Source organism: Gorilla gorilla, chromosome 15 (genome assembly GCF_029281585.2).
Source record: "Gorilla gorilla gorilla isolate KB3781 chromosome 15, NHGRI_mGorGor1-v2.1_pri, whole genome shotgun sequence".
Classification (NCBI taxonomy): domain Eukaryota; kingdom Metazoa; phylum Chordata; class Mammalia; order Primates; family Hominidae; genus Gorilla; species Gorilla gorilla.
Genome location: NC_073239.2, coordinates 112,376,453 through 112,395,427, shown reverse-complemented (window position 1 = coordinate 112,395,427; position 18,975 = coordinate 112,376,453). Strand labels below are relative to the sequence as shown.

The window sequence follows — 18,975 nt, the reverse complement described above, 5'->3', positions numbered from 1 at the left end:
TGTCTGGGGCAACATGCTCTGCTCTGAGGACTTGGCCACATCCTGTCTCGTTTGAGCCTGCCCCAGCTGTGGCCAAAGAGCATTTGATCCTACTCCACAGAGGACCTCAGAGATCCCAGAGTCTGCAGAGCCAGGCCACCAGGGCAGTAGGGGTATCCCTTAGCCAGTCAGATACTCACCTCTGTGAGCCACTAGCAGCAGCTCCTGCAGGGAAGAGAGTGTAGGGGCTGAAAGCTTCCTGCTGGCCCCAGATTGGAAACCGAAACCATACAAGATGGGAAAATTTTTCTGCCATGTTTCATCCATCCCTTACTGCCTTTAAACAAACTTGAGCTTTGTGGAAAAGAAAGTTATTCCTTGCTATTCAAATACATCAAATTATTCATTTTCCCATTCATTCTTTCATCCACTCCTCCATTTGCTGAGTGCTACTTTGTTCCAAGGACTGTGCTCAGAGCTAGGATACAGCTGTGAGTAACGCTTCTGATCCTCAGAGAATTTGGAATCCGGTGTAGAGCTTTTCAGTGGGCACACAGCCTTGTATTAAAATGCAGGTTCTGGGCTGGGTATGGTGAGCTACACCTACAATCTCAGAACTTTGGGAGGCTGGGAGGCCAAGGCAGGAGGATTGCTTGAGGTCAGGAGTTTGAGACAAGCCTGGGCAAGATAGCAAGACCCCATTTCTATAAAAAATATTTAAAAATTAACTGGACATGGTGGTGTGCACCTGTAGTTCCAGCTACTCAGGGGCCTGAGGTGGGAGGATCACTTGAGCCCAGGAGTTTGAGGCTGCAGGGAGTTGTGATTGTGCCACTGCACTCCAGCCTGGTGACAAAGCAAGACCCCATTTCAATCAATCAATCAATCAACAAAAAATAATAAAATAAGATAAAATGCAGACTCTGAGTTAGTAGGTCTGGCTAGGGCCCACAATTCGATTCTGCATTTCTAACAAGCTCTCAAGATAAGCCCATGCTGCTGGGCCCTTGAGATACTCACCTCCGTGAGCCACTGGCAGTAGCATCTGAAAGGGAGGGAGCATCGGGGCCGAACACTTCCTGCTGGCCCCAGAATGGAAACTAAAATCATACAAGATGGGTCTATTTTTGTGCCATGACTATATTTTATAAAAGAAAAAAAAAAGAACTAACTACATTGTTTTACCCATCACTTTCCCTTACTGCCTTTAAACAAACTGAGCTTTGTTGAAAGAAGCAAGGGAGTGGCATCCACAGGCTGTTAAATAAGGGTTTACAAAAAACAAAAAACAAACAAACAAAAAAAACATGGTGCACCTTGGCAGACAGGCCAGAGGCTATGGGAACCTGCAGCAGTTCCTAGGTCCAGGACTGGGAAGCCTCTCCTGGAAGATAAGAAATCTCAGCTGAATTTTCATGGCTGAGTGGCAGTGAGGAGAGGAGGGAGAGAGGTGTGTTCCCCACAGAGGAGACAGTGTGTGTGAAGAGCAGAGGGAGAAATTCGAGTGCCAGTTTGAGGGGCCAAGACACGTCTGCAGGCCCAGGCTCAGAGGACAGGCAAGGCAGCATGCGCAGTGGAACCAAGACTCCCGGGTCACATTGGGGAGTAGTGAGGGGCACCAACGTGGATAACCAAGAAGTTAGCTGAATGGGCTTGCATCATAGACAGAGCACTCTGGTCATGGAGCCCCGAGGGGGCAAGCATGGTGGAAGGGTGACTATTTGTATAGCCATCGTGGTAAGAGATGGTGGGGGCTTCCGTCACCTCTCAGGGGACCAGAGAGGGGACAGTGAGGAATGTTCTTGGCCCTTAAATGTGACCATGTTGAGTAGAGATTCATTGTTCATCCCCCAGGCCTCTCCTGTCGCCATTTTGGGCATCTTGTCCTGGTCCCTGCCCCTCTGCCTCAGGTGGAATTCCCAGGACACCTGGCCAGGGGGGCTCTTTCACCTCTGACGCTTTGGCCGTGTGTGATCCTACAGGCAAATCTTCTACAGGAAGAAGAAGGGAGCCATGAAGATTTCTCCCAGCTCCTGAGGAACTTTGGGCAGTGGTTGCAGGTGGAAAACTCCAAGCTGGTTAGAATCATCGCAATGAGAACTTCTACAGCCGAGGACTTGAGGACCAGAAAATCAAAGCTGCAGGTCTGTTCCCCAGGAAAGGTCCCTCATCCATAAGGTTTGCACCCACAGAATCATTTGCCACCAGGGACTTCTTCAAAAGAAGGAGCACACCCACAGTTTGTGAGCTGTTCTCCCTTGTGTATAGATAATGGCTTTTAAACTTTTTTGGTTCAAAGATTTTAGAACTTTTTCTGGCATTCATTCGTGTGTTCAGCATGCTTATGTAGTTCCCTACTTGGAAAATATCACCACTAATCACTTGACTCCTGTCACTTAGCTATTGCTGTGTGACACACCATCCCAACAGTTTGTGGCTGAAAACAATAACTATGTATTTAACCCATGGTTCAGAAGCATGGCAGGTTAGGCTGAACTCAACCGGGCAGTGCCTCCAGTCCGTCTGCTGTCAGTTGTAGGTCAGCTGGGTGTCTCTACTTCTAGGGGCTGGTGGGCTATTAGAGATGAGAATGACATGGACTACACATCTCGTATACTCCTGTGGCACAGCTTGGACTTCTCATAGCAGAGGCAGGGCAGAAGAGAGCAATAGCAGCAGGCAAGGACTTTTGAGGTCAAGACTAGGAGCCAGCATAACATTAATTCCCCTGCATTCTGTTTGCCAAAACCAGCCTAGAGTCAAGGAAAGGGAAAGAGACTCCACTACTTGGTGGAAGGGATGGGAAAGTCATATTGCAGTGGGTATGGATATGGCTGGGGGGAGGGAGATGGGGAAAGTCACAGCCATTTTTGCAACTGAACTACTACTTCTCTCCTGTCTTCTTCACTCCCACATCTAATCAGTTGCTAAAGCTCCTTGATTCCACCTCCTAGATATTTTGCGTTTCTCTTCCCTCGCACTACCATTGTCTTAATTTAGGCACTTACCATTTTTGGCCTTGACTATGGCTGTAGCCTCCCAGCTGATCCTCCTTTCTTCCTGTTGGGTCCCATCTACGTCATGGCTCATTCTGCAGCCAGAATAACAAATATGACCCTGTCCTCCCCCTAATGAAAACCTTTCACTATAGAGTTTAACCCCTGAGTTTATTATTCAAGGCCATTCTCAACCAGGCCCTAGCTCACTTCTGCTTCCCTATTTTTATGCAATCTTACCACGATATGTTTAGGTTTGAATTTATTTTTATTTATCTGGGTTGGGATTCATTTTAACTCCCGAATCTGTGGTCTAGGATCTTTCTGGAAAACTCTCTAACCTTATTTTTTTTTCTCTTAATTCCCAAACTTGTTACTTGTATTTTTTTCTACTAACAATCTTTCTTAAAATATCACCTCTGCCTTGTTCCCTTTCTCCTCTCCTACTGTGATATCATTTAAACATATGTAACTACTTCTCACTGTGTGCTTTATGTCTCTTACTCTCTCCTGTGTATTTTTCATCCTTTTCTCTCTTCGTGTTGCATTCTGGATAGTTTTTCTGATTCAGCTTTCAGTTTACTAATTCTCTCTTTAGCTGTGTTTCATCTTCTGTTACACGTGTCTATTGAGTTCTTAACTTTTGTTGTTGCAGTTATCAGTTCTAGAACTTCTGTTTGGTGCTTTTAATAATCTACTCTATCATTTTTCTTATCTTCTTTTTTTCTTATTTTATAGCTCCTGTCTTAACTGAAACTCTATCATTTTTCATACCTTCCAGATACTTGCTGAAATTTTTAAACCTATCTTTTAATTATTTGAACATAGTAAACATAGCTTTTTACAGATTGTATCTAATAATTCTAACATCTCAAGGCATTTTATGAATGTTTCTGTTGTATATTATTTCTGCCTTTTCTTACTCTTGGTTTCTTGTGTCTTCGTGTGGCTGCTTTGTGTGCTAGACATTGTGTTTTCCAAAATATGTATAAGAATGATTTAAGATTTAGGATAGGCCGGGCACGGTGGCTCACGCCTGTAATCCCAGCACTTCGGGAGGCCGAGGCGGGTGGATCACCTGAGGTCAGGAGTTCGAGACCAGCCTCAACATGGAGAAACCAAGTTTCTACTGAAAATACAAAATTAGCTGGGCATGGTGGCGCATGCCTGTAATCCCAGCTATTTGGGAGGCTGAGGCAGGAGAATTGCTTGAACCTGGGAGCCGGAGGTTGCGGTGAGCCGAGATCGCGCCATTGTATTCCAGCCTGGGCAACAAGAGCGAAACTCTGTCTCAAAAAAAAAAAAAAGATTTAGGATAATCTTTTCCTCCAGAGTTGATTTTATTTGCTACTGCCAGGCAAGTAGGGACCTTTCATTCTGGGACCACTAAATCCAAGTTCAAGGCTTGAGTTTCCCTGGTCTACTAAGATGACTTTGAATTGGGCTGCAAGTCTACACAAGGTCCAGGTTTACTTCTGGTTCATTTTTAATAGGGTGAAGGCTTTAGGAGCTCAGCAAAAGGGTGAATGAACCCTATCAGAATCTCCACCTCTGCAGGCCCCAGACTTTGACCTTTGTCTCCCCAGCCCAGTGAGGCTGCCAAAAGCAAAGATGTTTTACAGCTATTCCTTCCAAATTGGCAAATGTTCTATGGGCAAAAGCAGATCTGAACACAGCGCTGACTGCCCTGGGTTTTCATTCTTTCCCAAGTTGTGGCCTGGTGTGCCTCACATTCTTTTGTTAATACTTTTATGCCTTTAAAATGCTTTAAATATTTTGTCCTTAGTGGGAGGTTTGGTCCCAATTATCTGGTTGGCCATTACCTGGAAGTCTTCCTTGCCTGCCTCTCCTGTCTCATATTTGGCTACTCCTCTCATTCCCCCCACCACACCACCACCCAACTCCAGCCATATCAGAAATGACTTTCCGTTCCTCAAGTTAAACCGCCTTGCTTTTTGTACAGCATACATTCTTGTGGGCTCTGAGAAGCTAAGCAAGGTGTCCCATATTACATGCTAGTAGAATGGGGCAGAGCCAGGATCCAAAGCCAGGATTTAAACCTGGGCTCCCGGATTTATAGCCCCGCTCCTACTGCCCCATCACACCACCTCTCAGGAGTCCTGAGAATAAAAGTTTCCATCCCAAGGAAACACAGTACTTATATTTCCTGAGAAAAATCTGCACATTACAACACCATTCTGCCAGGCTCAAAATGCTAACAGAAAGACATGTTCACAATGACAGCTTTTAGAATGATGCGAACTCTAGTCAAGCCCTCTGGAGGACTTGGTCCTGGAATGTCATATTTGGAAGTGACCACTGGAGGTCAGCAGCCCAGCTGCTCGTTCCATGCAGGAGGCCATCCTGTAGCATTCCTGAGAGCAAGGGCTAGGCCTTGGCTTGAATTGCACAGATGGGAGTCCCACTTTATGGATTCTGTCTGCCTCCTCCTGCCTACCTGTCTGTCAAGTGAAATTTGATGGACCCATCCTTACCATTCAGGTGGGGCTGTCTGGGCCATTTGGAAGCCGCACCATGACGCTGCTGTTTCCCCCAGGAGCTGGAGGCTCGGGTGCCAGAAGGTCAGCATCTCTTTGAGAACCTCCTTCGTCTCGGGCCAGCAAGGGGGACCTCGGATGAGCTGGAAGATCTGCGCTACCAGTGGATGCTGTACAAGTCCAAGCTGAAGGACTCTGGCCACCTGCTGGTAGGTGCCAAGGATGTGCAGGTCCCAGATTCCAGGGACAGGACTATAGCTGGGCCGGATTTGCCTGGGGATACAGTGCTAAGCCTGCATCCACCCTGCCCTGTGCATTCACACACCAGGCAGTGGTGACCACTCAGGCAGAGGACAGGGACACTCATGGGTTCTGGGCACTTGACTCAGGTGACGCCATTTGGCCATCCAACCACCTCATGAGGCTGAAGTCCCAGTCAGGACAGCAGTGACCTCATAATTAATGTGTAAGGAGTGCTTCCTATCTCCCAAGCCGAGGGCCCTGTGTGCACTGTCCCATTCAGTCTGTACGGTTCCCCTCTGCTCAAGTCATTGTATCTCCAGACTCCAGAGGGGAGCTGAGACTCCAAGCAGTGAAAAACCTTGCCCGAGGCCGCGTGGGTGATCAGTGGCAGAGCCAGCCTGCAGACACACCCATGTGTTGTAGGCGTGACCTGGGGAAGCACTGGAGTGGCATCAGGAGCCCTGGGGTCCAGCTCCATGTCTCTAACTTGCCCTGTGTCTTAGTTGAGCAAGCACCTTCCTTTTCGGGGGCCCCTGTGTCTCCTCACACAAAATAATAATAATAATAGCAAAACTAGTAATGATCATAACCTTTGCTCAATGCTATGTCCTTATAACAGCCCTTTAAAGGAGGTGCTGTTATATGCCCTGTGAACCAATGAGGAAACTGAGACACAGACACTAAGTTTCCTAGGTCCCTAAGTCTGAGGAGGGTGGTGAGCTGGCCCCTAAGGGCCCTTTCAGCCTCAACCCCAGCCCCAAGCTGGGCGCCCCAGGCTTTCCTGGCCCGGAAGCAGCCGAGACGGCCACTAGGTGTCAGCCCAGCCCAAGCCAGGTTGGCCATGGCCCCCGCCGGCCTTGGCCACGGCCTTTCCAGACAGAATCCCAGCTGGGCCTGAAGTGTGTTAAAAAGCTCATTAAATCGAATCACCTGCTGGCTCAGGCTGTCCAGATGACCAGAAGTTTTAAAGAAACACTCCCCTGACAAAACGAATATTCCATTACAGGCTCTGTTGGGATTTCAGTTTCACTCACTTAACTTATTTTTTTTCCCCCTTTTCCTCTCCTTCCCTAAAATAACAGACACAAAGTTCTCCAGGGGAGCCGACTGGATTCCAAAAGGTACAGTGTCTGCCATCTGCTCCACACGGCTAGCAGGCAGGGTGCCTGGAGGGTTGGTGGGCCCGTGACACTGGGGCAAGACTCGTGGGCTTTCTGGAAGGTTCCAGGAAGACCAAAGAACATTTATGGGGGATCAACTCTGGGCTGCGCTGTGCTGGGCCTCAAGAAGCCCCAGGCTTGGGGGGAGGCTGGCAGGGTGTGCAGAGTCCTCCGCTGGGACAGGCACATAGCAGAGAGGGGATCTTGGAGTTCACCCTCCCAAATCAGGACACGCTGGGGAGTGGACAAAGATGCTACCAATGATTACGCTGTGACAACAGGTGTGAACCGGGACTGTCCCAGGAAACCTGGGTTGTTGCGGGCAAACTGGACGGTGTGGCCACCCTGGTGATGGAGAGTCTACGGGGCTCGGTAGGGACAGGAGAGGGAGGGTTTGTGCCTTTGAGTTCTACTAGGCAGGTGTTTCCACTTACCCTACTGAGCCGTGCTCAGAGTCACTCCCAGGGTCTTTGCAGGCTGAAGCAATAACAACAACAGCAGTAATAATGACAACAATGAGTAATAGGTATGATTATTACTCGAGATGCTATGTATTGGCCATCCACTGTGTGTGCCAGGAACTGTGCTAAGTTGTGGTTAGGGCCTCCCCTGTAACTCTCCCAGTGACAGCTAGGAGGCAGTATAATCTCAACTTTCAGCGCGAGGAAACAGAAGGGGCAAGCCTGAAGTGACTTGTTCAAGGAAGGCCTCAGCCCCTCAGTGGTCTCTGGCCTCTGAATCCAAAACTCATGTTGTTAACCTTCCACATTGTGACTTGGAGAAGACTTCCCTGGGGCCTGGGGTGTCTCCCCATTTCTGGAAAAGCCAAGTGTAAATCGGTGTCTCCTAGTGCCACTGTTTCCAAGGGAATGAATGCTGTGTTTTCCTGCTAGGCATTGGCCCGTAATGACACGAGCCTCCTCTGGCATGCTCTGATCCAAGGAGCTCTGAGTTCCTTGAGATCTCTCATTCTTTGGAATCTGCATTTCCTAGAAATCTGTGATTTCTTCTTGGCCTCCGGCTGGTGTCATAAGTAACATCTGTAGGAGAGTGGGTAACCAATGGACTGGGCAGGGCAGTCACAAAATCAAGGCTGGGCTCTGGGCCCAATACCAACTGGCTTTGTGGCTTCGAGGGAGTTGTTTGGACCCTTGGGGCTCACTTTCCCCATCTATAAAATGGAGCTTTTTTTTTTTTTCCTTTGAGACAGAGTCTCCTGTCACACAGGCTGGAGTGCAATGGCACAATCTCAGCTCACTGCAACCTCTGCCTCCCGGGTTCAAGCAATTTTCCTGCCTCAGCCTCCCGAGTAGCTGGGATTACAGGCATGCGCTACCACACCCGGCTAATTTTTGTATTTTCAGTAGAGATGGGGTTTCACCATGTTGGCCGGGCTAGTCTCAAACTCCTGACCTCAGGTGATCCACCCTCCTCGGCCTCCCAAAGTGCTGGGATTACAGGCATGAGCCACTGCACCCAGCCTAAAATGGAACTATTAATGGCAACCTTATTTACTTCATGAACTTATTTTGAAGATCGTGTGAACTGTTGTATATGAAAGTAGAAATGCTTCTGATCACTTAAGCCCTGCCCCCAACACCCCTCCAGTTTAGAATAACAAACAGACTTCTCATGAGAAAGGGAAAATCATCAGGAAAGGACAGGTGCTCTATACAGGCCAGCCTGGTGGGTCCTGGTGGGAGACGGGGGACCTAGGACCTTGTGTCCAGACCGACTCTAGCTCCTGCACTTTAAGCCTCTCTCTGGTTGGAAGCCCCCACCTATGCAGCCCCCAGGCCAGGATCCATGTGGGTGTCAAGTCTGGGCCCCCTGGTGTCTAGCCATGGTGCCTAGCACATAGTAAGTGCACACTAAATGTTTTTGAGTAGTGACATTTGCTGGCTGACACCAGCCCTCCAGCACAGCCTCAGGTTCCTACAACCTGTAATTAATGTGTTACTGTGGTATGTTCACAGCCATAGCGTTCATTGCTGTCTCTACCCTCCCTCCCTCCCTCCCTTCCTTCTTTCCTTCCTTCCTTCCTTCCTTCTTTAGTTCTGAGTGTGCCAAGATCAGTGAACAGAAGAGCAGTGACCTGTCCTGTAGACTGTACATCCTGCTTGGGTGGAGACAGGGGGATGGGGCCAGAGCGCACGTGTCCAGCTGACGTTGCTCAGTAGCACAGTGGGAATCTCTGGGTCAGAGAGCTCTGAAGGTCACACCACTTGTGATCCATGTAGCCCTGAGGTGTATCTTGTCTATGACCAGAAGACGTTGGGCACAGCTTGGTGGGGTATGCAAAGACGGAAAGCCCTAAATGACTAAAGAATCTGCTTACTTGGGCTATGTTTAAAACAATTGGATGTGTAAAAATCTGACTTTGGTGCTTGCTGCCTTTTGAGCTAACGGATCTCAGCCCACTGTGAAGAAGTAAACAACGTGGGGGCCACTACACGGAGACCATCTGTGGCTCATTTATAGGACAGCTTGATAAAACATAGATTGCTGGACCCCACCTCCAGAGTTTTCGATTCATCAGTTTTAGGGTGGCCCATGAATCTGCATTTCTAACACGATCCCAGGTGATGCTGCTGCTGGGGGCCTGGGGACCACGCTTTGAGAACCACCACTTTACACTCTGGGTTCAAACCCAGGTTCCACCATTAGCGTGTGTGACCTTCAGTGAGTCATTTAGCCGCAGTCTTCCAAATTTAAATGCGAGTCCACTCAGCTCCTGGTAGCAAAGTTCCTGTTGTAACCATGGCACACAGTAGGTTCTCAAGTGCTGTGTGAATGGGGACCTGGGAGACTTCTGCAGACACCGTCCTGCTTTTCTTTCTGAGAGCGAAGGGAGCAACGACACATCTGAGGGGGAAATCCTCCTTTAGCTTTGGTGTGTGCGTGATTCTTCACGGGTTGGGGTGTGGCGTATGCCTGTGTGGTTATGCGCACGCATGCACGTATGCACATCCACAGGCCTGGCAGGTAGAAAGTAGGTGCTGTCTTCAGAGGCTGTAATCTTGCCAACTTGAAAACATTCCACATATTATTTTTGGTCTAAGGGGAAAGGGGGAAAAAAAAAACTTATCCCAAAGCTAATTATTTATGAGCAGTTGGTTCTCCACACTTTCTTTCCTCCCTCCATGCTCCAAGTCATTGAAAGCCCCAGCTACGTGAGTGGCTTCAGCCTGCTTGTTTGTATAAACAGAATAATTAAGATTTATTAAATTTGCAGCTGCCTACGCACTTGCCAACTCACTGCCACGGGTGTGTTTGCCTGCAGCATTTAGACACGTGAAATGTAATTGCTTTTTGAGTTGCAGTTGTGCTGTGAGTCGACTAAATTGCATTCCTTGCATTGGCCCAGGGAAGCGGTATAGCCCTACCTGAGACAAACTTTTAGTTGGGGATGGATTGGTCAAAGGTTCTGTGAGCCAGGGTGAAATAGGGCAGTGCTAGTTTGCAGAAGCAGAGAGCAGGCATCTCCCATCCATTTCATATGTGGGCTCTTGGAATATAGACCCAGATGTTGTGTGACCTGAGAGTAGCATTTTATTTATTTGACTGTGTTTCATAGGTTTTAAGACTCATAATTTTTCACGTTTTCACATCTCTGGAATTCGGGTGTCTTATTACAATGTAGTTCTTCCAGTGAAGATTTAGGTTTACTGCCCGTCACCCCCAACCTGAGATTCCTTTAAATTAAAATGTCTGCTTGCGGGTTGTGTTCTATTTGGGTTTCCTTTGGACCACACTGATTGTGTAAACCGAGACTGCCAACCTTGGGGAGCTCCAGCCTGTGTGGTTCAAACTCTTGAGGAAGAGTTTTGATTTCCTATCCTTCACCCACTGCCAAGAGAAGACCTAGAATTTCCTTGTCTCCTCTTTCTGTGAGGTGGGTTTATTTCTCATTTCTCCTTACATTGAAGGTGCAGCTCCCTTGGTCCCCCATATGGATGTGGGCTTTCCGATCAGGTGCACCATCTTGGTTGCTGTTCTTTTCTTTCTTAGCGGTTTGTAAAATAATGGTGCACTTTGTAATCAGTGTCTTAGATTGAATGAGCTACTGTAATACCAAATCTCGGTGAGTATTCCATGTTAGATCATAACTTTCTCTCAAAATTTGTAGGGACCAGCCCCACAGGGTCGGTGGGTTTTTCTCCCCATGTGCGGAGACGAGAGATTGTAGAAATAGAGACACAAGACAAAGAGATAAAAGAAAAGACAGCTGGGCCCGGGGGACCACTACCACCAAGACACGGAGACCGGTAGTGGCCCCGAATGCCAGGCTGCACTGTTATTTATTGGATACAAGGCAAAAGGGGCAGGGTAAGGAGTGTGAGTCATCTCCAATGATTGACAAGGTCACATGAGTCACATGTCCACTGGACAGGGGGCTCTTCCCTGCCTGGCAGCCCAGGCAGAGAGAGAGAGGGAGAGAGAGAGGACAGCTTATGCTATTAATTCTGCATATCAGAGACTTTTAGTACTTTCACTAATTTGCTACTGCTAGCTAGAAGGCAGAGCCAGGTGTACAGGATGGAACATGAAGGCGGACTAGGAGCGTGACCACTGAAGCACAGCATCACAGGGAGACGGTTAGGCCTCCGGATAACTGCGGGCGGGCCTGACTGATGTCAGGCCCTCCACAAGAGGTGGAGGAGTAGAGTCTTCTCTAAACTCCCCTGGGGAAAGGGAGACTCCGTTTCCCAGTCTGCTAAGTGGCGGGTGTTTCCCCTTGGCGCTGAAGCTACCGCTAGACCATCGTCTGCTTGACCATGGGCGTCTTCCCAGATGCTGGCGTTACTGCTAGACCAAGGAGCCCTCTGGTGGCCCTGTCCGGGTGTAACAGAAGGCTCGCACTCTGTCTTCTGGTCACTTCTCACTATGTCCCCTCGGCTCCTATCTCTGTATGGCCTGGTTTTTCCTAGCTTATGATTATAGAGCGAGGATTATTATAATATTAGAATAAAGAGTAATTGCTATAAACTAATGATTAATGATATTCATATATAGTCATATCTAAGATCTATATCTAGTATAACTATTCTTTTTTTTTTTTTTTTTTTGAGACGGAGTCTTGCTTTGTCACCCAGGCTGGAGTGCAGTGGTGCGATCTTGGATCACTGCAAGCTCCGCCTCCTGGGTTCACGCCATTCTCCCGCCTCAGCCTCCCGAGTAGCTGGGACTACAGGCGCCCGCCACCACGCCTGGCTAATTTTTTTTTGTATTTTTAGTGGAGACGTGGTTTCACTGTGTTAGCCAGGATGGTCTCAATCTCCTGACCTCATGATCCACCCACCTCGGTCTCCCAATAGTATAACTATTCTTATTGTATATATTTTATTATACTGGAACAGCTCGTGCCCTCGGTCTCTTGCCTTGGCACCTGGGTGGCTTGCCGCCCACAAAAATTATGATTTTTTTTTTTGCAAAAATCCCTCTTGTGTGTCAGGCACTGTGCTGGGCACACGTGTGCTTGGTCTTTAACACTCACAACTACCTTCTCCTTTTATAGTGGGAGGAAATGGTTTCTGGGCCCCTTGGCCCCTTCTCTCACATGTGGGATGGGGTCAGATGGGAGTTGGGAGGGGCAACATAGGTTGAGTTTTTACCCCTGTGACTTACCGTGGAACTCCGGGGGCAGGTCAAATCTGCTTCTTCCCTGGTCACAACTAAAGGCCTGGGCTTTGCTGGGGCCATGCAGTCTCTGACCTCTAAAAGAGAGAGCCAGGGACAGGCTTCAAACCATGCTCTGTGTCATCCCACGGCCTTGCCACTCTGTCCGTCTACAGAGCCCAGAAGCAATCAGTCTTTGATGATTTGTGAACAAGTTGGTGCTAAAACTTTGGTCATGAAGTATTTGAAACTAGTCCTTGACTACTGAGATCCAGAGAAGCATTCTCTACACTTGCTCTTTCTATTTCTTCGTCTTTCTGTCACTCACCTTCCACCCCACAACTCCTCTGAAATTCACCCCAGTGAGGTACCCAGTAGCTACTTCTTCACTAAGACCAGTGAACTGCTGTCCTCATCACATTTGGCCCTGGGGCACTGGGGTTGATGACCACAGCCTCCTCTTCCAACTGCCTCTATCCTGATACTTCTGTCTTTGTTTTATTGTTTGCCAGCTATCTAGGTCAGTGTTGATAACACTCAATGTTGATAAAATACTGTTATTTAATCCACAGTCCATATTTTAAAATTTTAAGCTGTCTCAATAGTCTCTTTTGAATTTATAGACTTTCGTTTTTGAGCAGCTTTCGGTTTATAGAAAAATTGAGCAGAATGTACAAAGTATTCCCATAGACCTCCTCTCATCCCAGCCTCCTCCATCTTCCCCATTAATTAACATCTTGCATTAGTGTGCTCCATTTGCTAAGGCTGATGAACCAGTTGATATATTGTTATTAACTCAGTCCACAGCTTGCATGAGCGCTAACTCTTGGTATTGTACAACCTATGGGTGTCGACAAAGGTCTAATGACCAGTAGCCACCACTAAAGTATGTTGCAGAAGAATTTCACTGCCCTGAAAATCCCCTGTGCTCCACCTACTCATCCCTCCCCACCTCTCCCCAGGCCCTGGCAACCACACATCTTTCTGCTGTCTCCATGGTTTGCCTTTTCTAGGACGTCCTGTGGCTGGATTCATACACTATGCAGCCTTTCAGACTGACTTCTTTTACCTGTCAACATGCATTTAAGGTTCCTCAGTGTCTTTGTGGCTTGACAGCTCATTTCTTTTTTCTTTTTCTTTTCTTTCTTTCTTTTTTTTTTTTAGATGGAGTCTCACTCTGTTGCCCAGGCTGGAGGGCAGTGGTGCAATCTCTGCTCACTGCAACCTCCATCTCCCAGGTTCAAGCGATTCTCCTGCCCCAGCCTCCTGAGTAGCTGGAATTACAGGTGCCCACCACCACACCAGGCTAATTTTTTTTTTTGTATTTTTAGTAGAGTTGGGGTTTCACCATGTTGGCCAGGCTGGTCTCAAACTCCTGACCTCAAGTGATCCACCTGCCTTGGCCTTTCAAAGTGCTGGGATTACAGGCATGAGCCACTGTGCCAGGCCAATAGCTCATTTCTTTTGACCACTGAATTATATTCCATTGTCTGGAGATGTACCACTTACAGTCTTCCTGGTAGATTTTTTTCTCAGTACAGGATCCAATCCAAGATCACACATTGCATTTGTTGCCACATCTCTGTTTTCCTCCAGTCTGGCCCAGTTCCACAGTTTTTCTTAATTCTTCTTGACCTTGACCTTTTTGAGTACAGGCCGGACAGTTTGTGGAATATCCCTTGGTTTGGGTTTCCCTGCTGTTTCCTTGTGATTGGATTTGGTGGCAGGTTCCTGGCAGGAATGTCACAGAGCGGTGCTGTGGTTTACTTGTGTCTCTTATCAGGAGACACATGGCGTCAGCATGTCGCACATGGGCTGTGCTCACTCTGACCATCAGTTAAGAATGGCCGCCCTTAGAGAGGCTTCTCCCTGTGAAGTTGCTACCATTGCTTTTGTAATGGATAAGTGACCTGTAGGGGCTGGGTAGAGGCACTAGAAATACAATGCCTCTTTCTTCATGGGTGGCATCCTCAGGTTCTCCAGGACCTGTCCCTCTCCTGGGTCACTCTCCCTGGCACCTCCTTCCAAGCCTGTGGTTTGCACACTATCTCATGGGTAACTCTCCCTGGCATCTCCTCCCATGCCTGTGGTTCATGCACCATCTGGTGGGTGGCTCTCCCTGGCATCTCCTTCCAGGCCTCTGGTTTATGCACTGTCTCTTGGGTCATTCTCTCCTTGGCATCTCCTCTCACACCTGTGGCCTTCTGCACCGTCTCATAGGTGACTCTCCCTGGCACCTCCTTCCACGCCTGTGGTTATGCACTGTCTTCAGACCGCGTGAGCTCTTGCTTCATCTGTAAGGCAGGTCTCTCCTTCTAGCCTCAGTCCTAAAACCTCAACTGCCCACTAGATGTTTCCTTGGGGGTCCCGCAGGCACCTCCCACTCATCACATCTAAAGCTGACCTCCCATGCCCATCAAATCCCCATCCCCATCAAATCCCCATCCCCATCAAATCCCCATCCCCATCAAATCCCCATCCCCATCAAATCCCCATCCCCATCAAATCCCCATCCCCATCAAATCCCCATCCCCATCAAATCCCCATCCCCATCAAATCCCCATGCCCATCAAATCCCCATCCCCATCAAATCCCCATCCCCATCAAATCCCCATGCCCATCAAATCCCCATCCCCATCAAATCCCCATCCCCATCAAATCCCCATCCCCATCAAATCCCCATCCCCATCAAATCCCCATGCCCATCAAATCCCCATCCCCATCAAATCCCCATCCCCATCAAATCCCCATGCCCATCAAATCCCCATCCCCATCAAATCCCCATCCCCATCAAATCCCCATCCCCATCAAATCCCCATCCCCATCAAATCCCCATCCCCATCAAATCCCCATCCCCATCAAATCCCCATCCCCATCAAATCCCCATGCCCATCAAATCCCCATCCCCATCAAATCCCCATCCCCATCAAATCCCCATCCCCATCAAATCCCCATCCCCATCAAATCCCCATCCCCATCAAATCCCCATCCCCATCAAATCCCCATCCCCATCAAATCCCCATCCCCATCAAATCCCCATCCCCATCAAATCCCCATCCCCATCAAATCCCCATGCCTATCAAATCCTCATCCCCATCAAATCCCCATCCCCATCAAATCCCCATCCCCATCAAAACCCCATCCCCATCAAATCCCCATCCCCATCAAATCCCCATGCCTATCAAATCCTCATCCCCATCAAATCCCCATCCCCATCAAATCCCCATCCCCATCAAAACCCCATCCCCATCAAATCCCCATGCCCATCAAATCCCCATCCCCATCAAATCCCTATGCCCATCAAATCCCCGTGCCCCTATCAGCAAAAAGCATCATGATCACCCAGTTTCCCAAACTAGGTGCCTGTGGGTCAACCTAGACCCTCACTGACCTTGGTCTCCATCCTAGGAGCAGAGCCTGCTCACAGGGGGATGGCAGATAAGGAAAGGTGCAGAAGGGAAGTGGGGGGAGGAGAGGAAGCCTATGGTCATACATCCGCTCCTGGATGAGGCTCCGTCCTTGCTTGAGTAATGACAATATCACTCCATCATTACATCCATGGGCACTTCTCACCTATTAGCTAAACCACAGGCCAGCTCAGATCATCCCATCCCTCTCCCTCTCCAAAATCAACTGAAAAAATACATCTCTGTGTCCTGACATCCACGCAGAGCCACCCCAGTGAGGAGGCAAGACGAACCCAGCCCCCTGCCCAGCCACTGCCATCGTGTCCACGTGTGGGAAATTCCCGGAGCCTCTGAGTTCTTACGGGGAGCGAATGCAGGGCTGTAATTCAGTGCTTCTGGTGCCCAGAACTTAGCGAAGACAACATTCAAGTCAGAAGTGGCAGGGCCCAGTCCGGGAAACCAGGGCTGCCCTAAGACCTGCTGGTGCTGCCAGAGCAAGACAGTGGTCCTGGCCCCACCCCCTTCCTGGGAGTCTTGGGGACACCCAGGAGGAGGAAGCCAGCAGGGACTGAGCAGTGCTCAGAGGGGCCTTCAGAGGCCAACACATGGCTAAGTGAGAGTTTCATGAGAGGCAGTGGGGCAGGCGCACCCTCCATGCCAGAGAGCAGCTGGCTCAGTGGGCCTCCTCCCACCGTCCCGCGCTTGGTGCCTGCCTGGAAGCATCTTTGTAGTGGGTACTGAGACCTGGCCAGGTCCCGGGTAAGACCCTTAGCCTCAGTGGTGATGGGGTGTGACTTCCTCCCTCCAGGCCCCAGGTCAGAGCACACCCATCCTCCACAGATCCCGGTTGAACAACAGAGGCCCCAGAGACTTTTGTTGTCGTTTTAATTGCTGTTTCTTGTGAGAAATGCCACATGGGATAGTAGGAAGAGCCTGGGCTCTGGAGTGACACTGGAGAGCTGAGCCTATCTTTGTGACCTTGGACTGGGTACTCTCCCAGACTCAGTTTCTTCCTCTGTAAAATGAGCATAGGAAAGTCGGCCTCACAGAGATGCTCAAGGCGCCCAGGAGGCCCCTGAGTGAGGTGAAGAGCGGAGCTCAGGACCTTTGGTCCTGAGTTAGTGAGTTCACTAACAAGTGGAGCTCAGACATCCTGGTGAACCGCGGGCACAGTGAGAACAGCTCGCAGACAGCAGGTGGCCCGTGTCTCAGTGGTGGCCTCCGATGTATTGAGGGAGAAGCTGATGGCCAGAAGTGCAGGGAGGGAAGGAGCCTTATATTCATGGTTTCATTCATTCAGCAAATACTTACTGAGCACTGCTGAGGATACAGTAAAGCATAAGACTAATGTGGACCCCGCCTCCGAGGAGTTAAGGGCAGCACAGATCTTAATCAGTGATCCAGAAGAAAGGGTGCCCTGAGGATGTGTAAGGCCAGGGAAGGTCTCCTGGAGGAAGTGACTCAGGGTGAGATTAGAGTGATCAGTCAGCGCTAACCAGGTGGAGTGGAGAAAGAAGGGCAATGAGCATTCTAGACACAAGGGACAGCCTGTGCAAAGGCCCTGTGGCAATAGGAGGTGAGGGTCTTTAAGGAGCTGAGAGATGGCATTTAAGGAGGGCAGTGCTTTCTTCCCTGATGGGACTGGAGGTGATGATGGTGCCTAATCCCTGCATCCTTGGCAGAGGGGAAGCTTGTGGGGCTTGCAGGAGCTGCCTCTCTGCCCCACACCCATCAGCCAGAGGAGAAAGGAAGTGAGCCTTTATTGGGTGCCTACTGTGCACTTTATGCATAGCATGCATGGCCTCATTTATCCTTCCTACATTGGTAGGCAAGTATCACTCTCTCCCAACAGAGAAGAAACTGAGGCTCTGAGAGGCTAAGTGACATGCCCTAGATCACACATCTAGGACGTGGTAGAGTCAGGGTTAGAACCCAAGACTCCAAACCTTATATTTCCCCCACATCCGCTTTCACCAATGGTAGAAGATTAGGTCTCATGGACTGTGATGAACTCTAGCCTGTGATCCCCAGAAATCTGGAGTCTCAGATTCATCATGTAAGACCTTGGAGGACTCTTGGTCAGAGCCTCTGTTGGGTATGTTAACTCCTCTACACAACATGTACTCCCTCCCCACTCCCATGGGCTCATCAACCCCTGCTTCCCTACCTTCAGGGATGATGTATTAGTCTGTTTTCATGCTGCTGATAAAGACATACCCGAGACTGGGTAATTTTTAAAGAAAAAGAGGTTTAATGAACTCACAGTTCCACGTGGCTGGGTAGGCCTCACAATTATGGCAGAAGAAGAAAGGCACATCTTACATGGCAGCAGACAAGAGAGAATGGGAGCCAAGTGAAAGGGGAAACCCCTTATAAAACCATCAGATCTTGCGAGACTTATTCACTACCATGAGAACAGTATGGGGGAAACTGCCCCCATGATTCAATTATCTCCCACTGGGTCCCTCCCATAACACATGGGAATTATAGGAACTATAATTCAAGATGAGATTTGGGTGGGGACACAACCAAACCATATCAGATGGGGAGCTTATAACTTCCTGAGGAAGCCCCTTCTCTCTTTGGAAGAGCCAAGATTGTCATTTTTCTTGTTGGCTTCTTAGAAGGTTGTGTGTGTGTGTGTCTGTGTGTGTGTGTCTGTGTGTATGTGTGTGTGTGTGTGTGTGTGTTTTCCTAAGCATTTGGGAAACATATTGAAAGGTGTCTTATTTTTAAGAGCATTTTGGAATCCAGGGCCCTCTAAGTGAGGATGTGAGGTCTAAGTAAACAGGCACTGGGCAGGCAGCAGGAATCCTTTGAGAAGACCATCCCTTGTCAACACTTGTATGTATAAACACTTTTTGGACCTTCAAAGACATTTTCCCCAGAGGATCATGGCCAAGGCACAACCCCTCTCTTGAATAAGCAAAGTGTTAGCTCTGAGAATGAAGGGGCAAATAAAAAAGGACACTTGTAAGCAGACCCCCCATTTGGGAGAACCTTAATTACAGGTTGTTAGTTGCAGTGGAAACCCAGGCTGGGTGGCCCTACAGCTCATTGTCTTGCCCCTTTT

General features: G+C 48.9%; 1 protein-coding gene across 5 annotated transcripts in view; it reads left to right on the top strand.

Annotated features, from left to right (window-relative positions):
- SYNE3 (spectrin repeat containing nuclear envelope family member 3) overlaps positions 1–18,975 on the top strand; it is a 109,258-nt gene that overhangs the window by 76,667 nt on the left and 13,616 nt on the right. For 3 of the 5 annotated variants that reach the window (XM_055361891.2, XM_055361892.2, XM_055361890.2), the window contains exons 15-17: positions 1,962–2,123; positions 5,533–5,682; positions 6,799–6,837. In XM_055361891.2, coding sequence (XP_055217866.2) covers positions 1,962–2,123; positions 5,533–5,682; positions 6,799–6,837 — 351 coding nt within the window. The remainder of the gene's footprint in view (positions 1–1,961; positions 2,124–5,532; positions 5,683–6,798; positions 6,838–18,975) is intronic. The other 2 variants (XM_019010127.4, XM_019010128.4) reach the window with 1 other exon arrangement.